Genomic DNA, 14,917 nt, shown 5'->3' on the forward strand with positions numbered 1-14,917 from the left:
AACATGAAACACAGAGACAACAGTAACTAAATGTAAAACACAGGGAAGGGACAGTGAACTAGGAACTATAAATATGACACAAGCAGAAAACAATAAAAAGAACCAAACCCATGACAAACAATAAATCAAAGAATATAACTTAAACCAGAATTACACAAACTGGGTCACAGCTAGATGTCATCTATGTAGATGAGTAGGATGATTTTTCTCCATTTTGAAGGGATTCGGGCCTATGCATAGCAGTATATGGGACAGGGCATCTCCTTGGTAAATCCAACACTTAACCTCCTAGGACCTGGCGTCCACATATGTGGAGATCACATTTTGTGTTATTTAGACCAAAATACTCAATTTTGCTCTACAAGGGCCTGATATCCACTTACGAGGACATTATACTGCTACTGTTCTATCAAAATTTAAACGAATACCTTCATATGTGGCTCTGATTTTTCATAAAAACAAAAATAAGGTAAAATGCATGCAGTGGAAGAGTTCGGGTCTTAGGAGGTTAATGGTGACTTGCATAATTGGTTTGAAGTTGGCCTTTAGTGTTGCCACGTCCCTGAAATCCTCATCAAGGCTCTTTGGAGCCTGTTGGTCTTGTAAAATTCTTGCTGTCAGTCCAGGCAGTACACAGGTTGGTTAGTCTGGTCTTACAGTCTTGAGTGACTGCTCTGTCTACTAGGAGCTGGTGTTTTGCCCCAATGTGCCACTTACTTTGTGGGCTATGCACCTGTTCATTTTAGCCGCTATTATGCCTGATAGGAGCTTCCATGTTGTACTGAGGCAGGTTATTCCCCGCCTTCTGGGGATCCTTGGGGATCTGGCCTTCGGTTTGCCATTTCTGCGATTTCGCATCTCATCCAGTAGCAGCTGGTTCATTTGTGCTGTCGTGCTCATTGAGTGCAGTTCGTTTCTTTAGCCAGTAAGTGTGAATGGTGCTGTCCAACTCATCATACTTGAGACACTTTCTTGGATGTCTGCTGCTGGGATGGTAACTGGTTTCTATTCAGGGAAGTCCCTGTGGACTGCTCCTATTGGTTTTGCATGAGTGAGTGGTGGCTGAAGGATTTACAGGTATGCAAAGAGTCTATAATGGCAACAACAGATGCAATACTTCAAATTACATCTCACAAACACAATGAACTCTCACATACAGAAACACACAAGCTTTGCCACCATCATCCAGCTTCCAGCTACAGATGGAAATTTACGTAATTTGCTGCAAAAAGAAATAGAAAACCAAAAAAAGATGAAGGACCACAAGAAATAGATTAACAATACAATTACCACCGCCTACATTCAAATACAATTTCTGAAAAAAATAAAATAAATAATTAATCAGTCACCTTTACTGTCTCATTCTTAATCACTTACATTACAGGAAAACTCTGCAGCAGGTTCATGGAGTTTATATTGAACCACTGTATTGCCATTGCAGTTTTAGGTTCATGAAATCCAGCATTTACTGCCCAAGCTACCTGCTACCTTGTGAGAGGGAATCCTATTGAGAGGAATCAGATATTGCCTACAGACAGATGTTTGAAGTACAAAGTCTCAAGGGTGTGTTTACCAAGATATGAATGAAGGGGAGGGAAACACAGGGGTGCTAAGATCTCTACCAGCAAATCCATGAAAATGAAATTACTTTCGGGTAAAGAAGTGTGTCTGTGTCTGAATGTGTTTTTTATGTATTTATTTTTGTAACTGCAGGAGAAGATTAATCTAACAGAACCAGGCCCCAGGTGCAGGCTGTGTGAAGATGCCCCTGAGACAATACAGCACATAAAAGCAGGGTGCAAGATGCTAGCAGGCAAAGCATACATGGAACGCCATAACCAAGTGGCTGACATAGTGTACAGGAACATCTGTACGGAGTGTGGCCTAAGTCCCAAGGTCAATATGAGACACACTCCCCCTAGGGTGGTTGAGAGTGACCAAGCTAAGATCCTGTGGGACTTCCAAATACAGTAAGATACACTGGTGATGGCTTACCAACCAGAAATGATAGTGGTAGACAAGCAGAGGAAGATGGTTGTAGTAATAAATGTAGCTATACCGAATTGTGGCAAGATCAGGAGGAAGGAACATGAAAAGCTCAAGAAAAACCAAGGGCTGAGAGAAGAACTCGAGAACATGCGGAGGGTGAAGGCAAGTGTAGTTTGGTGTCCAGTTTGCATGCCAGTAGGGACAATAATGGTGATTTGGGCTTTTGGGCAAGCGGACCACTGTTCTCTGCAGGTGTGTGTTTGAATCTGACATCACCAGCTTAAATATGACTCACCTACATGAAGGAAAAGCCACATGGCTGCCAGAGCCTTTTGAAGTAGAGCTAAGGTAAAGCCGAGGTACTGATCTCCCGCTTTCAGTGGACTGCAGGGAGCATTTGATTTTAAAAGCCTGCTCTTGTGCTTGATATAATTAGAGTGAGAATATCCATTTAGCAGATTCATTTGGGTTATTAGTGGGATTAAGCCTTTAATTAGACCTCTTTGGCTCAGGATGGCATTTGGCTGGAGAGCTTTTCTGAAAAGAGATGAAAATTAGTAACAGTATACTGTGTACAACAAAAATATCAACGTTATAGGCTTTTCACATAGTGTGGGAATTTAGTAATTGAAACTGAAAATCCTTGAGAAATGACTTCCATAAAGTAAACACTTCACCAGATAAGCATACCTTCAAGATTATGGAGCTAGCAGGAAAAACATGAATTAAAGTGCAACTCAGTCAATACAACCAAATCTCTAATAAATGTAAGTCAAAAATCTATACAGAGGTTTAAAATAAGAACTGATGGGGAGTCGATAATTATTTCTTTCTCTCCCTGAAGTATTGTATTTTCAATGAGGAGAAATGAGATCCAACAGAAAAATGACTTTAGATGGACTTTGTAATGAAGCTCAGTGTCAATGATGTGCAAGGTCATTTTAAGTGATTCCTGCACCTCTTCGTCTCTGATGAGGAGCATGAACATGGCAGTGTGAAATCACTACGGAAACGTCGAGGGAGACTGATGGGAATCCTTCACACATTTTATGAAACACTTTTATGTTGTAATTCCAGTGTTGGTGTCTCTCTAGTAGGGCTGCCACAAACGATTATTTTGATAGTCGACTAGTCAACGATTATTTTTGCGATTAGTCGACCAATCAGATCATGCATCCATTGGACGTAAAACGTACAGCTTATTGCACCAGCATGCATCTGCTCTTATATAACTATCATTAGCTTACAGCTTTAAGTGTTTAAGGTATGTGCTAACTAAAAATAAAGGCAAGATCATAGTTTATTAAATTTTAATGAAATTTGCAGATTGTTTCAGTGAAGTTTAATAAACTCCTTGCTATCTAAAATATAACAGGACACCGGAGTATATTCTCGAGCATCTCACACTTCTGATAATCAGTTGTCTGCTTGACGTTTATTTAGCTGTGTAAAAACTATAACTTTAATCTCAGCCAAACCGATTTACTCAGGAATAAATGAAATACTAAAAAAAAGCCAAACAATAACATTTTTAAGTTATCTAAGTGACTTATATATGTTTAACCTGAGTAGCGAAAGACGGCAGTGGGTTTGAAAACAATTTGCCCGGAGTCCGGGGTTCTCACCGGCTCTAGTGAGCCTTGCCCCCGGCTACCTATCGAGCTAGTGGGTAACAGACGTCGGAGCGCTTTTGAAAATATGTGGTGTCTTGATAAACTGAGCAGATATTTGAGGTTTACACAGCTACATTCTTGCTTGAAAATATGTTAAACGTTTATTTTGTGAACCAGAAAGAATAATAAGAGTAACATTAAAACTAACCAGCTACCGCCATTATTGGAAACTGAGCTGGGCTGCGCTATGAATTCTGGGACAGAGCTACTTCTTCTTCTTCGGGGTTTAACGGCAGCTGGCATCCTTGTACATGCAGTGCTGTCATCTTCTGTTTCAGTCCGTTATTACACTCTTAAATCCTACTACTTATTCATGCGTCTTTTGTGATCTTACAAAGCTTCAACCGACGCGTCGACTATAAAATCAGTCGTCGATGATTTTGATTGTCGACGTAATCGTGACTAGACAACTAATCGTGGCAGCCCTACTCTCTAGGGAGCATAGTTTCACGATCCCGTGCAGAAAAAAATCATCTTCAAAGTCCAAATAATTTTTGAACAAATGAAAACGTCATGTGATTTTCAACCTGTAAATATGAAAGAAAAAAGGTCATGTTTTTCCTGGTGCTGAGTGGGCAAGTGCGTGTGAATATTCACATCCCAGAGGTCATGATCAAGTTACTCTCAAGAAACTCTATTTCTGTGAGTGTTTTTACTCTTTGCCCACGTCAAGGACTTAAATAACTTGTGATCCCATGCTAAAAAAAGAATCTTCTATCTTTGAAGCTCTTTATTCTGTCCTATATTCTTCTTTCATGTAAACCATGAAGCATTTGTGTCCCTGCAGGTACATGGCCATCATCCACCCTCTGCAGCAGCGCATGTCCTCCACAGAGACCAAGGTGGTGGTGGGTGTGATCTGGGTTCTGGCTCTGCTCCTGGCTTTTCCTCAGTACTACTATTCCAACACGGCTGAGGTCCCTGGCCGAGTGGTGTGTTACATCGACTGGCCAGAATACACTGTGTTTGACTTCAAAAAGATGTGAGTGAGTCTCTCTGGCAAGCAGCTATTCAAGTCAACAAGCCTAGTTAATTATTTTCCCATCAACAGCAAATTTGGGAGGTTTGTGAAATTTGTGTGTATTCAGTGAAAATGATTAAAGCTCTTTGTACTTTGGAGTCGATGAATTGAAGGCACATCCTAGTAGATTGGTGTTCTCTCGCTCTGATAGAAAAACATTTCAACATTTAATTTTCCCTTTGTAATTTTACAACTGCAGCTACTAAGAAGGATGGGGAGAATGTGTAAAAAGGGATGACACAGAGCCATGGAGCTAGAGTGGATGATCTTGCAGTGCCCAACACTATTGGACAGTTTTCCTGCACTTTGCTTGCTCTTCGTGTTATGCATCCTTTTGCATAACTGTACTTTGGATATTTATTTTAACATATCCAACTGCTAAGTATGTATATGTAATCTGAAAAAAAAAAAAATATATATATATATATATATATATATATATATATATATATATATATATATATATATATATATATAGGTAATACTTGTAGGATCAGGCAGTTTCCAGAGTAGAGTGTGCAATTTATTTTTTTCCCAACATCACCTGGGGTAATCTCTCTCTGCAGCCTAACTGCAGCTTTGGATAAAGTATAAACGGATGGATGATGCCTTTCAGCTAGCTTTTTATCAGAAATGCTTCAGGCTAATATTTTCCAAATGAAAATCAGTGTTCTTCAAGTCAATTCTGAGAAATATTATCCCCACTCAATTTAGCTTTTTATGATAGTGCAGCGTATTAACATATGTCAATGGCTTTTAGTCCTAATTAGCAAGCTTTCAAAGTAAGTCAAGTGACGGCACTCAGACAAACCGCCTTTGGGACAACAAAACAGAAGAGCTGACTCAAGAGCCTAATGTAAACAGAACCTACGGCCTCATTTGGCTGTTTATTAAACCACAGAAGACTGACTGCATGTGGTGCATTTTGGACAAGTGCCCTTGCTGAGCTATTGATTCTAGCTTGTCTAAAAGCCAGCCTCAATTCTATAAATGAAAGAGCCTGTTCAGTCATCAACTTAAGTATCCAAATGTGGACTTGATTTATTTTTTATTTTGTTATCTGAAATGCGACAGATTAAGAGAGTTAAGCCAGAGGGTCGCACAGAATTCAAAATACAGGGAGTGCAGAATTATTAGGCAAATGAGTATTTTGTCCACATCATCCTCTTCATGCATGTTGTCTTACTCCAAACTGTATAGGCTCGAAAGCCTACTACCAATTAAGCATATTAGGTTATGTGCATCTCTGTAATAAGAAGGGGTGTGGTCTAATGACATCAACACCCTATATCAGGTGTGCATAATTATTAGGCAACGTCCTTTCCTTTGGCAAAATGGGTCAAAAGAAGGACTTGACAGGCTCAGAAAAGTCAAAAATAGTGAGATATCTTGCAGAGGGATGCAGCAGTCTCAAAATTGCAAAGCTTCTGAAGCGTGATCATCGAACAATCAAGCGTTTCATTCAAAATAGTCAACAGGGTCGCAAGAAGCGTGTGGAAAAACCAAGGCGCCAAATAACTGCCCATGAACTGAGAAAAGTCAAGCGTGCAGCTGCCAAGATGCCACTTGCCACCAGTTTGGCCATATTTCAGAGCTGCAACATCACTGGAGTGCCCAAAAGCACAAGGTGTGCAATACTCAGAGACATGGCCAAGGTAAGAAAGGCTGAAAGATGACCACCACTGAACAAGACACACAAGCTGAAACGTCAAGACTGGGCCAAGAAATATCTCAAGACTGATTTTTCTAAGGTGTTATGGACTGATGAAATGAGAGTGAGTCTTGATGGGCCAGATGGATGGGCCCGTGGCTGGATTGGTAAAGGGCAGAGAGCTCCAGTCCGACTCAGACGCCAGCAAGGTGGAGGTGGAGTACTGGTTTGGGCTGGTATCATCAAAGATGAGCTTGTGGGGCCTTTTCGGGTTGAGGATGGAGTCAAGCTCAACTCCCAGTCCTACTGCCAGTTTCTGGAAGACACCTTCTTCAAGCAGTGGTACAGGAAGAAGTCTGCATCCTTCAAGAAAAACATGATTTTCATGCAGGACAATGCTCCATCACACGCGTCCAAGTACTCCACAGCGTGGCTGGCAAGAAAGGCTATAAAAGAAGAAAAACTAATGACATGGCCACCTTGTTCACCTGATCTGAACCCCATTGAGAACCTGTGGTCCATCATCAAATGTGAGATTTACAAGGAGGGAAAACAGTACACCTCTCTGAACAGTGTCTGGGAGGCTGTGGTTGCTGCTGCACGCAATGTTGATGGTGAACAGATCAAAACACTGACAGAATCCATGGATGGCAGGCTTTTGAGTGTCCTTGCAAAGAAAGGTGGCTATATTGGTCGCTGATTTGTTTTTGTTTTGTTTTTGAATGTCAGAAATGTATATTTGTGAATGTGGAGATGTTATATTGGTTTCACTAGTAAAAATAAATAATTGAAATGGGTATATATTTGTTTTTTTGTTAAGTTGCCTAATAATTATGCACAGTAATAGTCACCTGCACACACAGATATCCCCCTAAAATAGCTAAAACTAAAAACAAACTAAAAACTACTTCCAAAAACATTCAACTTTGATATTAATGAGTTTTTTGGGTTCATTGAGAACATGGTTGTTGTTCAATAATAAAATTATTCCTCAAAGATACAACTTGCCTAATAATTCTGCACTCCCTGTAGAGTTATTACCAGCATTCAAGGAAATTTTACTCCTGAATTTTCTAATTCAGTCATGTGGGGTCAAAGTCTTCTCTATTATACTGCTGAATATTCAGTAGCTCATTTTCTTCTTTTCAGCACTTTGCTGTGATTTTTATTTAAAAGTGGTCATTGTCTCTCATGCAGCAAAAACACTTTTTCATTAATGTTCTCTTTACTGGGGAACATTTGGAAGAAACATCTGCCTGGCAAACACTACACATTTACCCATTTAACCAGTTTTAATGCACTGCTACAGCCTATTACTGGCTGCTTTTAGGTTTTATGACAATTGGCAAAAAGAGGAATAGGTATTTTACTCAATAATACAATAACAATCATGAAGTTATGCTTTAATGACTAATTTAAAATACTAATAAATGCAAAAATCAAGAATATCACTTCAAATGTGTAGGTCAGAAACTTTGGAGTTTTTGTTAGTTAAATGGTGGAAACTAATTAGTTAGTTGAATATCTTTTAATTTCTTAAGTCTGTCTTATGGAGAAGTTTGATGGAAGCAACTATTGTTTTCTCCTGAAGTTTTCACATCCTAATCATACTGTTGGAAGTCCGGGCTACTGACTGGCTCCCTAAATTATCTGTATTTTCCAATTTAGGCTGATTTCAAAGAGCCTTTAGTGCCAAAATCTTTTAGCATCAGACTGTGTTTATCTTTCTGAAGACAGAAGGCAAAACCCAAACAACACACCCTTAGGGAAGTAGATGTGGACCTTAAGTGAAACAGAATTTAAACAGAAAAATAATATCACTAAAAGCTGCAAAAACCTAGTAGTAAACAGAGTACTAAATGATATTAAGTCAGAAAAACATGAAAGGAGGAGCTGGGGTGGATTTGTGTTTCAGAGTGGATCACAGATGGGCAGCAACAACTGTGGGCAGGGTGCAGCAGCTTAAATATTGTGCCCTATCTGAGATTTGGATTGGATGGACCCACTGGCCAATGGCTTGGTGTTGAGATGAGCTCACCTGTTGAGATTGGTGCTGTGCTTGACTTTGTGGTCTGCTTGAACTAATGCCTGATGTTATCCACTGGCAGATTTGAGTACTCTCATCATGTATTATATGAAACTGTGTGAGTGCTGCAGAGGTTTGAGAAGATGTGTGGCAGATATTTGGATGAGAGATGCTGCAGGTTAAAGAAGGTTAAAACAGGCTCTTCGAATGGTTTACTACTACTATGTCAGCCTGGTCAGGCAGTTCATTCAGGCATGACCAGTCAGTACCCTTTCCTCCAATTATCATGTTTCCTCTGGTTGCTAAAATAGGACCAAAGAGCTTTCATATCAAGGCAGTGAGTGAACATTAACATGAATCATTTTAACACCATATTTATGCATTGCCTGAGCAGAGGAAACAGCAAAAGCTGTCACTTCTGTCGAAGTGCTCCAAATGCATTTCCCCTCACCCCGTGATCTGAGATCAAAGAAAAGGCAAAGAAATGTATTGTTGTGCAAATGCGCCTGTTAATCTTCTCTCTGCACACACGGACACCTTGCTGTGTTATACAAACTTCAGAAGGTGCTTTAGACAAAGCTGGATAAACACAGCATATCTAAAAAGGACGAATCCCCACTTTACACCACCCCAGTGACCTGCAGTTTCTCCTGCTTGTCTTCTTGTAATCCTAGTGGGATGACTGTCCAATACCACATATGATGCCAATAACACAGGTAGATTCTACAAATGTTAACACAGAAAAACACCCACACAATGACACACAAACACAGGCTGATCGCAGCCCCACTGATGGCACCCTCTCAGCTCATCAGCAGCGATGTTTACTCTGCTTCGGTGCCAGTCTGCCACTGCCGTCCCCATATTCTCCCACATTTCTCCATGGAAATATAGCTTATTATGAACATCAAAACAGCAATTTCATTGTTCATGATGGGGTGCCTGCTACACTTATTATTTTTTTTAATGAAACCATAATCAGTGACATGCCGGAGCTGAGTGAGAAAACAGTTACTAAGCTGAGCTAACAAGACTGTAAATGACACTTGTGATTAAAGCCCAACGCTTTGACTTTGCAGTCAGTGGGAATTAGTATGCAAGGTCTCATAGGTGGGTATTAATAGATGTTACTGCATGCTTTCACTGACAGCTTACAAACTATTCCCCCTTAACATGCTACAGCATGTTTTGGGCATTGTAAAATTGCACGACATGAGCCTGTCATTAGTGACAGTGAAGCAGTCTGGAGTTGTCCTCCTGTTACCTCCAGTAATCTTTTGCCTCTGTTAGCAAGCAAAGTCAAAAAACAGCTGACCTTCCTTCCATATATATCTATAAAGTTATCTATATATATATCTATATATAGATATATTTATTTATGTATTTATATTTATATTTATATGAACGCTACTATTGAACAATAGGCATGCATCCATTTGTTCCCATGTGTTAAAAATGTATTCCATATTCATTAATTATTATGCATTTAAAGACACACATGCACACACACACATTAACCTGTATATATAAATTACTGTGTGTAATTTGTCAGTGCAGCTGTGACCTCCACTGAGTAAGGTTTTATTGATTTTGCTTGTATGTCAGTTAGGTGATATATTGCAGCTTCCTTTCCCTAAAGCGTCATTCATCACTTAGAAATAAGAGCCTGCTCGGGCCCTCTGAGCAGAATGACTCTGTCAAGGAGTCGATCTGGTAAGTGTCATGTCGCAGCTCCAGTAGAAATCTAGACATAACATCCTGTGTTACTCGACCACTCTTTCTAGAAAGGCCTGTTCCACAGTGTGAACCAAATCTCAGTGAGGAAGTCTGTTAATATCAACAAAAGAAGTTCCATAATCAATTGTGAACTTCTGCAGCAGGAACTGTAATCAAATGAGTCTCTAACTAAGCTTCTAAACTACTACAAAAAGAACATCTTACTAACCACACAGCTACTAAGTGCTCTATATATTCAATGTATTTTATTTTATTTTTTTACAAATATCAACAAAACTAACAAGTCGGAGAAACTCAAATACACCCAAATACGAGGCCATAACAACCATTATGAACTGTAAAATGTGCTGGCATTGGAAATGCTCCTCCTTTAGGAATGTGGTCAACTCAGGCGGAGGAAAACAGCTGCGAGCAAGAAACAAACCTCCAGCTTTTTTTTTTCACAGAACTACGACTGTGCTCATTAATCTGATTTGTGGAGATGGCTTTCATCTCAGTGAAGCTGTATTTTAATGGCATTTGAGTTTGTAGGAAGTGTAGAATTTTAGAGTAATGCTACAAAACTGCCAGCCGAGACTGATTATACATGAATGTTAGTGACTGGAGAGCTGCTTTGTCAACAAAACAGGAGCTTAAATAACTGGATATTTGAAATCATATTTGGAAACACTGGCACACAAGCACAGACTCACATACAGTACAAAGCAAGAACCTATAAGAAGTTTCACAGAGAATACAAATGACAACAAAAGTACCAAATACTGAGAAGAGAAAAACCACAGATAATCTGTCAAAGAAGGAAAAGACTATAGCGATGATTGGGAAATGAGAAACAGGTAGAAACATTCAGGGAATTGCAGAAGCTGAAAAATAAATGAAATAGTCAAAAAAAAAAAAAGATGTGTTTAGTCCATAGGTTCTCACAAGATCAAAGTAAAAAAGATTTCATATTTATTTCTAGATTATTTGTTCGTCGTATCTTCTTTCCTTCTCTACCTTCATGTAGAGATGATCCAGTGTAAATCCTGCCTTTTATTTGGGCTTTTTGTGACTAAAGTTGAACTTGATTAATGATCATGCTTAATGATTAATGAAGCTATGGCTATTATTGTAAACTTTTCATATGTAGATCAGCAAATTATAATATTAGTCAAAGATACCCAAGTAAATTCAAAGTGTAGTTTTTAAAGGATCATTTCAGGTTTTAAAGGAAATCCTAAAAGGTTGATTCTGTTCATCTGGACGTAGCGTTTTCTGTGGGAGAAACGTTTCGTCACTCATCCAAGTGACTTCTTCAGTCTCAACTGACTGCAGGTTTCCCCAACCTTATAAACAGTACAGTTGCACAATGACTGAAACCAGCCCACTGACTGAACAATGAGCTGTAAGGTCAGTTCCTTGATCATTAATATGCAAATCGTCATGACCATTGATCAACAACCACTGATCAAAGACCACTGATCAATGGCCATGAGTACCATTCACAGCGAGTTGGGGAATGGCCTTTTCACGTAAATGGCCTCCTTGACTCTGCACTCAAACCAGGGTTTCTCCCTATTCAGGATGTGTACATCCTCATCATTGAAAGAGTGTCCACTGGCCTGTAGGTGTAAATAGACTGCAGAGTCCTGGCCTGACGAGGTAGCTCTTCTGTGTTGTGCCATCCATTTAGCCAGAGGTTATTTGGTTTCCCCGATGTCTAATTATCAAGTATCATTGTGCAATGTACTGTTTATAAGGTTGGGGAAACGTGCAATCAGCTGAGACTGAAGAAGTCACTTGGATGAGTGATGAAACGTTTCTCCCACTGAAAACGCTACGTCCAGATGAACAGAATCAACCTTTTAGGATTTACTTACCTGGATGATTGAGCATGCATCAAGACTTTTTAAAGGAAAGCGGCTATTCAAACCTACCTCACCCTGTGAAATGGCCCCAGTCTTGTTAAATTATGAGTTAACTGTGACCAACCACAATTATGCTTGGAAATTCTCAGTCTCAGTAAGACTGAGTGTTCACTGGACAAAAATGGTATCCATGAGATAAAAAGAACAAAAAAGCTTGTCTCACATTTGCCGATCATCTTGAGGAACCCCAAGACTTTAGGGAAAATAGTTGGCAAAAAGTTGAACTTTTTGGAAGGTTTGAGTCTCGTTACATCTGGCATAAAACTAACATAGCATTTCATAAAAAGGAGATCATACCAACAGTCAAACATGGTGGTGTGATGGTCTGGGGCTGCTTTGCTGCTTCAGGATAACCTGCTGAGATTAAGAGTTCTTCTTTCTACCATAACATCCTGAGGGAAAATGTCTGACAGCTCAAGTACATGTAGTACACCAAAACACATGAATGGCTAAAAAAATAAAACAAAATTCATCTTTTGGAGTGGTCTAGTCAAAATCCGGAGTTATATCCAATTAAGATGCTTTGGTGTAACTTTAAATGGTTTATTCCTGCTTGAAAACCAGTGTGACTTAAAAGAAATGTGCAAAGAAAAGTGGGCCATAGTTCCTTCACAGTCAGAGGAAAGACTCACTGACAGTTATCATAAACGCTTGATTGAAGCCCAACCAATTATTAGGTTTAGGGAGCAACTGCTTTTTCAAATTTTTCAATGTTCAAGGTACACCTGTGGGTTTAATGTTACCTGCTGCTGAAGGTTCAAAACCTCAGCGGCAGAGTGGCACGATTTGCAACACTTTTTGTGATTTACTGTTGAGCATTAATTGATGTTATGAATTGTGGGACTGCATTACCTCCTTCATGTTCATAAGAGATGCTTCAGTGTGTCCGCCGCAACAAGAGATAATAAATGAAGCACTAAATCACCTTTCCTGAGTCATGTTACTGCAAATATAGACAGTTCTGGGGTCGCTGCTCACAGTTCCTCAACCACAAAGACAGAAGGTAAAACAACCAAAGATCAGGGGGAACAGAAACAAAGAAAAACCAAAATACAAAATCTGGCAACACAGAGAGAACCAGGCCTGTTAAATATTTTACTGACCCAATAAAGGAGCATATGCACTACGTGTATGTCAGACATTTCCATTATGTGTGTAATGCTGCTTAATCTTGGCGGCTTTCTGCTATAAGACTCTCCTCAGAACCCACAACATTTATCTATTACTGCTGCTGAAATACTAAGTCAATAATGCCCAGATAACTGCAATATATAAACAGCAACAGCACACATAGATAGTAGCTGGTGTTTGTGAGCACCAGCACAAGCTTTCACACCTTTAGAGAATATGTGTGTCAAGAAATGATGTCACAGACAGATTTTTTCCTTCCTGTCTGCAGCAGAAAACCAGCCAACAATGAGCATTTAAGCCACACAAATGATTTTATTTCTGGAATATCGACACCGATTTTCTTTTGTGATTTGTTGGCAGCCATTGCAATGAACACAATCTTGACCGTGGCTCAAGATTTGGCAGTTCGTCTTGTAATCGGAAGGTTGCCCGAAGGTTGCCGGGTTTGAGCCCTGGTTCGGACAGTCTCGGTTGTTTACTTCACCCGTTGTCTACTGGTGGTGGTCAGAGGGCCCGGTGGCGCCAGTGTCCGGCCTCTGTCAGTGCACCCCAGGGTGGCTGTGGCTACAATGTAGCTTGCCATCACCAGTGTGTGAATGCGTGGGTGAATGGGTGGATGACTGAATGTGTAAAGCGCTTTGGGGCCCTTAGGGACCAAGTAAAGCACTATACAAATACAGGCCATTTACCATTCTGTAACTGAGTGAAAAGAAATCTAAAATGGGGGAAAATACCACAACATATTAACACGTGGGAAGGTTTTAAACGCTGACCCACAGTTGGTTCACCTGCCAGAATTACACAACTATTAACCAGATAATTACTTCTGCTCTGAGCACTGGACATAAATATCAAACTGTAAGTTAATTTTCTAAAATCTTGTGGTGTATTCATTACAGACAAAATGGTGCAGAATGACAGAATCATGCAACGTGTGGATTCGTGAGTCTATATATCAGCTACTGAGTATTCACTGTTTTCTTTAATATAAAATGGACAAAATCATTAAAATTACATTTGCAGCTTTCTAAAGCTAATGTAGCCTCCATGTTAGGCCCCAGCTTGACAGAAAATATAAATGTAAAAGAATGAATATTATGAAGTTAGTTACACAATTCCAACATGTCCAGATATAAAGAAGATTGTTTAATTATAGTAACCTTTTAACATTTTTCCCAAACACCAGTAGGACAGACTTCCCTCCCCCTAGAGATGTAAAAGCTGAACTGTGTTCAAATTGTGGAAGCCATAAATTTCAATGATAGAAATAGTTCTCGCATAGTAGTTCACTTCAGTCCTCTGTCTTAAAGTTTTTTAGTGTTTTGAAAGAGGGTGTGATAAATTGAGAGTGGCTCTTCACTGTGAAACCAAAGAACACTCCACACTGAGACAGTACAAAACTAACATTGCCATCTCTTTTGACTTTGAAGATCCAAACATTATCCACTAAGACTTTAACCTAGCAATAATAATCAGAAAAGGTTTAACTGGGGCTAAGGATCAAGTAAGCCAAATGGTAAATTCCCATAAACCATCTGCACAGTCGGTCTTCTTTTTTAACAGGTACATCTCTGTTTAGACATAATTCAGTTATAAGGCACTTATGCTTTAGCTTTATTCTCCATATTCTTATGTTTTCTTTTCTACATAGTCTGTAGTAGCTATTTAAGCTAGCATGTTATGACTTCATTTCTTACCTTCAGTTTGGAAGCTAACAGGAAAAAAACCTAGTCACATAGGCCTGAAGACAAGCTAGCAACCCCATGGTGACCTCCAGAAAAA

General features: G+C 39.5%; 1 protein-coding gene across 2 annotated transcripts in view; it reads left to right on the forward strand.

The window, feature by feature from the left end:
* tacr1a (tachykinin receptor 1a) overlaps positions 1-14,917 on the forward strand; it is a 54,689-nt gene that overhangs the window by 16,124 nt on the left and 23,648 nt on the right. For both annotated transcript variants that reach the window (XM_040050127.1, XM_040050126.1), the window contains exon 2: positions 4,450-4,644. In XM_040050127.1, coding sequence (XP_039906061.1) covers positions 4,450-4,644 — 195 coding nt within the window. The remainder of the gene's footprint in view (positions 1-4,449; positions 4,645-14,917) is intronic.

The sequence above is a fragment of the Simochromis diagramma genome, unplaced genomic scaffold, assembly GCF_900408965.1.
Source record: "Simochromis diagramma unplaced genomic scaffold, fSimDia1.1 OVJJ01000159.1, whole genome shotgun sequence".
Lineage (NCBI taxonomy): Eukaryota > Metazoa > Chordata > Actinopteri > Cichliformes > Cichlidae > Simochromis > Simochromis diagramma.